Source organism: Equus quagga, chromosome 13 (assembly GCF_021613505.1).
Source record: "Equus quagga isolate Etosha38 chromosome 13, UCLA_HA_Equagga_1.0, whole genome shotgun sequence".
NCBI classification, from domain to species: domain Eukaryota; kingdom Metazoa; phylum Chordata; class Mammalia; order Perissodactyla; family Equidae; genus Equus; species Equus quagga.
The window spans coordinates 3,533,832-3,540,338 of record NC_060279.1 but is presented as its reverse complement, the minus strand read 5'-3'; the positions used below and the strand labels follow the sequence as shown (position 1 = coordinate 3,540,338).

General features: G+C 55.7%; 1 protein-coding gene across 1 annotated transcript in view; it reads right to left on the bottom strand.

Moving 5' to 3' along the window:
• Positions 1 to 6,507, bottom strand: part of POGK (pogo transposable element derived with KRAB domain) — a 14,654-nt gene that overhangs the window by 7,606 nt on the left and 541 nt on the right. The window contains exon 2 of the mRNA XM_046682548.1: positions 5,288 to 5,421. Coding sequence (XP_046538504.1) covers positions 5,288 to 5,419 — 132 coding nt within the window. The 5' untranslated portion in view covers positions 5,420 to 5,421. The remainder of the gene's footprint in view (positions 1 to 5,287; positions 5,422 to 6,507) is intronic.

Here is a 6,507-nt window from a genome sequence, read left to right as displayed (position 1 = left end):
CGTCTCACAGGGAGGGACCTGACCTGAGGGAGCCCGTCTCACAGGGAGGGACCTGACCTGAGGGAGCCCGTCTGTCCGCACTCACAGCTGCCAGAGGCAAAACAAGGACACGAGCTCAGGCCCCGTGCCCGCGGGGTGCACAGAGAAGCACCCACCACCAGGCCAGGAGACACGGGACATGGCACCCTCACACCCTGCAGCGAGAGCTGCCCACGGCCCACCGCCCACTTGAGAACCTGGGACCAGCCACGCTCAGGGAAACACCACCAACACAACATGCTCATCCCCACCCCGCTCCCTCCCTCCCTCCCTCAGACCTCAGCCTGGGGGGGTTCCTGCGCACTGTTCTCCGCTCCCAGGGGCACCAGCCCCAGCGTTTGACTCAGAACCCAAAGCCGCCCAGGGAGAAGCCAGCAGAGAAGAGGCCCGTCTGGCCTTTCCCAATCCACAAGAGCAAGAGCAGGAGGGAGAGGGGCTACTGAGAGCTGAAATTTATGGAGATATCAGAGCAAACTGCTCTGCTTTGATGCCTCCTGGGGCAGGAAGCCCTAGAAAGCCCTAGGGCCAGAGGAGCGGGCCCTGCCATGCTCCCCCCACTGCCCCGCCCACTGGGGGCATGGTGACAGGCAGCCAAGTCACCCAACCAACCACTTCTTGTTTATTCAACTATCTGCTTTTCCTTTTACTGTGTTTTTTCTTTCGGTCATTAAAAATCCTACTCCACAGCTCCTGTGCTCAGTGGGAAGAAATCGCTGGGCCTGTGTACCTGGCTGGTCACTTTGCGGTACGGCTGTCAAAGCCACTCCCCAAGGCTGAATCTAGGGCCCAGGTGATTACGACCATGTTTGTCATCAGCTTGGAAAATTAGTGTCTGCACAGGCTGCAGCCTCTTAGGTGTCCGGCCCTCAACCACTGAGCCAGACCGGCCTTTCCCCCTCATTCCCGAAGTCCACCTACCTCACCCCCACCCTCACAGCACCTTACACACAGTGAGCGCTTCCCAGGAAAGGCCCTGTAACTGCTTCACTGATTCCCCCAACAACCCCATTTAATGAAGGAGGGAACAGGCTCAGAGAGGCCTAGTTTCTAGTCCAAAGTCACAAAGCTGATAAATGGCAGGGTGGAGATTTGGACCTAGCGCTGTCTGAGTTCAAGGCTCCAGCCCTTAGAGAGTAAAGCGCCTCCCTGGTGCCCAGCCCTCCACTCTGCCCACCTCCAAGCCCAGCTGCACTCAACTGCTTGCAGTTCCCTGAGCACACCATCTGGCCTTCCTCGTCTCAGCACAGGGTTCTCTCACTGCTGGGAGGCCCACCCACCTTCTAAGACTCAGCCCACACGCCTGCTACCTGGAAGCCCGCCCCACCCCTGGCTGTGTGCCCACTGACACATCCCGTGCTGCCCTGGGCTCAACATTATGGTGGCACTTATCATACGGCAGTGTGATCTCAGTTTACCTGTCTGCGTACACACCAGAATACGTGCTCACTGAGGGCAGAACCCGTGCTTGTTCCGTTTCCTTAAGTTTAGAACACTTCCTGTAGATAGTAACCATTTAGTTGTTTTTGAATAAAGGATTTAAGCAAATAATCTCTGGATTCCCTTTCTCTTGTTCCACTTGGAATCATTTCAAATAATCATGAAATTTCATCTGTCACAAAACCGAGCCTCCTCTTTGCAGTAAGAATGGACAAAACTCCCTGAGTGAAATACTAGGAGGGACAAACAGACTGCACCAGGCTGGCCTCAGGCTTCTGCATTGATCTGGAGAGCCCGTCAGCCAGGAACTTTCCGCCACACCCTGTCCCCCTTCCCAGGCTTTTAAACAGCTCTCCCTTTGGCCTTCTCTCTCCCTAGGAAATTCCAGATCTAGGCCATATCTATGTATAGTCCCTTTTCCTTTGCTGATAAAATGGGCCACAGGACTGGCTCTGCCTCTCATTTCAGAGGGGCCATCGATACTTGTAGAGGGTGACACGTCCCAGGCCTGGTAAAAATGTCGGGAGCCTTGAAGTTGTGAGAAAGCAGCTGGAGGCTGCTGCCGGATTTGTTTCCAGCTACTAATGCCCAAGCCACGGGGGATCTTCCAACAAGCCCACATGATGCTCCAGAGGTGCACGGGGCAGTGGCTCAGACACCCTCCTCACAACCACCCTCTGAGAGCCGGGCAAGTCTTTGGCCAGGCCCTGCTGTGTGGCCTGCCCTCTCACCGAGGCCTTCCATCTGGCTGGGCACAGCAGAAGGCAAACTGGGCCAGCCTGGGCAAACCTCAAGTCAGGCAGCCGGTGTGCATCCCCCAGACACCCTTTCTTGGCCTCGCAGGTGGGGGCCCTCGGTCTCCGTGCTCCCCTTCTCTCAGCGATCACGGCCTCAGCGGCCAGGTGGTCCTCCCTCAGCTGTGCACACGGCCGGCCTGCCCACGCCCGCCTCTGGGACCAGGCGGTACTCATACAGTGCACAGCCTCAGCTGCCGAGCTGCACGCCACCCAGCGAGGATGCCAGGGACCTGGGGGTGGAGCGCCTGCTGCATGCCAGGCACGGTGTGGGGCAGTCCCGCTCTTAGAGGTGAGGAAACAGAGCGGTTAAGTAAGGTGACCATGGTCAGAGTTAGGAAGTCTGACTCCAGAGCCCGTGCGTCCTCAGTGGGCCACGGAGGCCTCAGCTGAACCCAGGCTTCCCTCAGAAAGACAGCCGAGGACTTTCCCTCGAGTCACCAAGGAGGGAGCTCAGGCTCCTCGGCCCAGCACCCTTCGCCCTCAGGCTGGCCCCGGCCTGGCCTGTCCCACTTCTCGGCCTTCTCCCCTCCCCCCCCTCCCACTCCGACAAGCCCTTTGGATGCCAGCTCCACCCGGGAGCTGCTCCTACTCTGCACACAAGCTTTCCTTTCTGGGGCTTTTGCTCAAGCCTTCCTTGTGCCTGCAGCGCAAGCACCCTCCCCTCCCTGGGCCGGGTCCACTCATGACAAAGACTCAGTTCAAAGAACATTTTTCCTTTTCTCTACTTGAAATTGTATTTCTACTCCAACTCTCCTATGGAATATTATCTTAATAGCGAGCACAGTTCTTAACTTTGAAAGGCCTAACATAATTCCCCACAACGAAGATACATATTTAAGAATCAGATTCACTTCTCTTCTTCCCCTAGTCTAATGCTGGAGGCTTCTCAGCCTCAGCGTCACTGACACTGTGGGCCGGGTAAGCCTTCGTTGTGGGGGCTGTCCTGGGCACTGCAGACGTTCAGCAGCCTCCCCAGCCCCTACCCAGGAGATGCCAGGAGGATCTCCCAGCCTCCAACGCCCCACAAGTCATGACAACCAAAAAATGTCTCTAGATATTGCCAAATGTCCCAAGGCAGGGCTGGGGGCCAAGCTGCCCACTACTCAAGGCCAGGTCTGTGCTCACCTGCTCTGGGTGGCCTCTCGGGCTCTCCAGCCCGAGCTGGAGTCCAGCCCCCTCCTGAACTGACTCCCCCTGCAGCCCAAATGCTGCCCTATTAATTATGTTGACCTCCCTGTCTTCCTCAGAGACTAGTGCCTCCACGAGCCTGGGATCTCAGCTTAGTAACAGCCAGCGCTGTGCTCAGTAACTGCGGATGGATGCCGGACTGCCCAGGGGCGGTCTTCACTGTGCTCTTTTCTCACTGTCTCAGCACACGCAGAGGTCCAATCACTGCACCCGTTCTCCAAGGTTCTCCACTCTATCTGGATCTTCTGGGTTGGCCAAGTTAGCCTCAAAGCCCAGGGTTTCTACTGGCTTGAGGTCTTGCTCGGTGCTAGACTGCACTGACTCCTGCCCCTCCAGGTCTCCCCAGCTGCGAGGGTCAGAACCAGGGAGGAGGATGGGGTGGGCAAGGAACAGAGAACACCAAAGTGACAAAGGCAGAGCAGCCTACAGCCAGATGGCGAGCCCAGAGCCCGGTACTGCGGTGTTTTTTACTATTATTTTTTATTGAGGTATAACATGCATAACACAAAAATGCACTACTTTTAAGGGTCCAGCTCAGGAGGAGTTTTTAAGAATAAACATCAGTGTACACGTGTATCCTCTCTGTACCCCAGTTCCCTCCTGTGGAGAGGAGCTGGACGGGATCACTGGGAAGCACCGCGATCCTACGAACACAGATCTCACTGGAAGCAAAGGATGTTATGTATACTGATAATGTTCACACACGGGGGAAACTAAGCAGAGAAAAGGAATGTCAACTTGTGGCTTATTTAAAACGTTTACCATTCATGCCCAATTTTCATGAAGCCCAGTAACTACTGTAATTAGACATAATCATAACTGTAAATATTATTGCATTTACACGTTCCTAAGTTTACTCTAATTCTCTCACAGTCTCGTTTGGATATGCTCCATTCTCCCCGCCGCCTACCATCCCAACCCCTCAGCCCAGGCCAGCTGGAAATGCAGCTCTGCTGTGGGAACTCTTGTGAGCGGTGTTCCCACAGAACCCACGGCTTCGCGTCACAAAGCTCTCCTCATGTCAGTTCAATGCCCCATGTCCTCTTTAGAATGATTCCCCTCAACTAGCAACAGGTGACGAAGACTCCTCGCCCAAACCTCAGTGAGGCTCCTCTGAGCCCACTTCTCCACCAGGCCTCCATCTTGGCTCCTGCCTGTCCTCGGCCTGCCCGGCCCCGTTTTGGCAAGAATCTTGCTAAGTCAGTTTAGAAAACGTCCCCCACCCTGATGTCTGCCTGCACTAAGAATCCTGTTAAGTCCGTTTAGCAAGGATCCCCCTACCCCTGATGTCTACTCTTAGTAATTTTCCATCCACTGACCCGTCCACTCTACTCCTGGGTATCAATCCCCTCTCGTCTGTACTGTCTTCAGTGTTGAGCCCCATCTCTCTCCCCGACTGCGACAGTCTTGACAGCTATCTCAATAGTCCTGAAGACAGTCTTCCTTACCATCTTAACAACTGTTAGAACAATTTTTTCCTTAACACAGGACAGCCAACGTTAAGTTGGTGTCGACGACGTGCCTGGCATTGAGCAGGGTGTAGGGGCACGAGTGGTTCAGGAGAGAGACGCAACCTTGGCCTCCTGGACTCCCAAACCTGACGATGATGAGCTTCATGGCTCAAGGGACTGCTCCAGTGACCTGCTCCGCCATTCCTCAGAGTGCCTTTTAAAGCCACAGGACTGTTTTCTCAGGAATGCAAACACACCAGGCTGGGCTGGGCTATTTTTACTTCCTCTGTCTGCCTGAGGAGGAAACTTAAAACAAGCCAGGCTCCCAGGCCTGCTCATCACAGCCGTGTGCGGACCCCACACCTTCTTACTTACCCATCCGCCCTCTGAGCAGATTCGCACTTTCTGCATATCTGTGGGACCATCCTCCAGTTTCCGGCTCTGAATCTCTTCTTCCTCTTCCTCCACCTTCAGGGTCAAATTGAGAGGGTAAGCTGTGGACTCCATCTCTGCAAGCAAGATTCAGTTCAGAAAAGTCAGGCACTGGTATGAATGCTTCAAGCTTCAAAGCCTGGGGTGTCGGAGTGGCTCAGGCTACACAAACCTCTTTAGCCCTGTTGGGCCTGAAGGAAGGGAGGGAGCAGAGTCAGGCCCTGGAGGAAGGGCTTCAGGGTGGGCACCAGGAAGCTAGAAGGTGACATATTTAAATATGATAAGAAGGGCCAGCATACCTGGCTGCCTTCAAATATTTAAAAACCTATCTGTGGAAGAGAGACCAGACTGGTTCTATAGACACCCAAGGGCAGAACAGGATGGTGGGGAAACATTCCGGAAGAGGTTTAAAGAGTGCGCTGAAAGGTCAAACTTTCTCACAGCCAGCGCCACCCAAACATGTTAGCAGCAGCAGGAGAGGGGTGTTGGCCTCCTATCAATGAAGGCATCTGAACACAGAGAGGACACCTCCTCAACTGGGTTGTTCCTACAGGCCAATTAAGCATCAGGAGGTTGGCTGGCCCAGGATACCCATCACCTGGATTTTCCAGATTCAAAGGTTCTGTCCCTGAGCTGTTTCAGAATAGACTCGTTCTGCCTTAAGCGACTTTTCAAGCCTGGCAGTCAGCGACACACGGTGAGGGGTAATGCCTGGGGACCCAAGATGGTGCAGAAATCTGCTGGGGCCAGGCCTTGGGGCGCACCCCCAGTGGGAAATGACTGGTCGCCTCTGGGCCGAAGAAAATTCTCTCCTGCCGAGCTCGTAGGCCAGCACGTACAAAGGGCCTCCCTCCTGTCCTCTAGGGACGCGGGCAGTTCCCAGGTGGACTGAGGGTGCATCTTGCGGGCCGCGTCCTCCCGGGCTTCCAAAGAAAAGCTCCCTCCCGAGTCCAAAGTCGGCTTGCTATTTCCAACAACGACAGGCGACCGCGGCAGGGATGGGTCTGGGGAGGGCGGAACAGCTTCAGATCCCGGGAGCTGGGGCCGGAACTTGGCTAGGGCCTCCCCGCCGGCTCCGGGGCAGGAGGTGACGGGCGGCGCGGGGGCCGCCGGCGGCGAGGTGCCCGCGGCCAGGGCCGCCGCCGCCCACCCGCCCGCTCCCC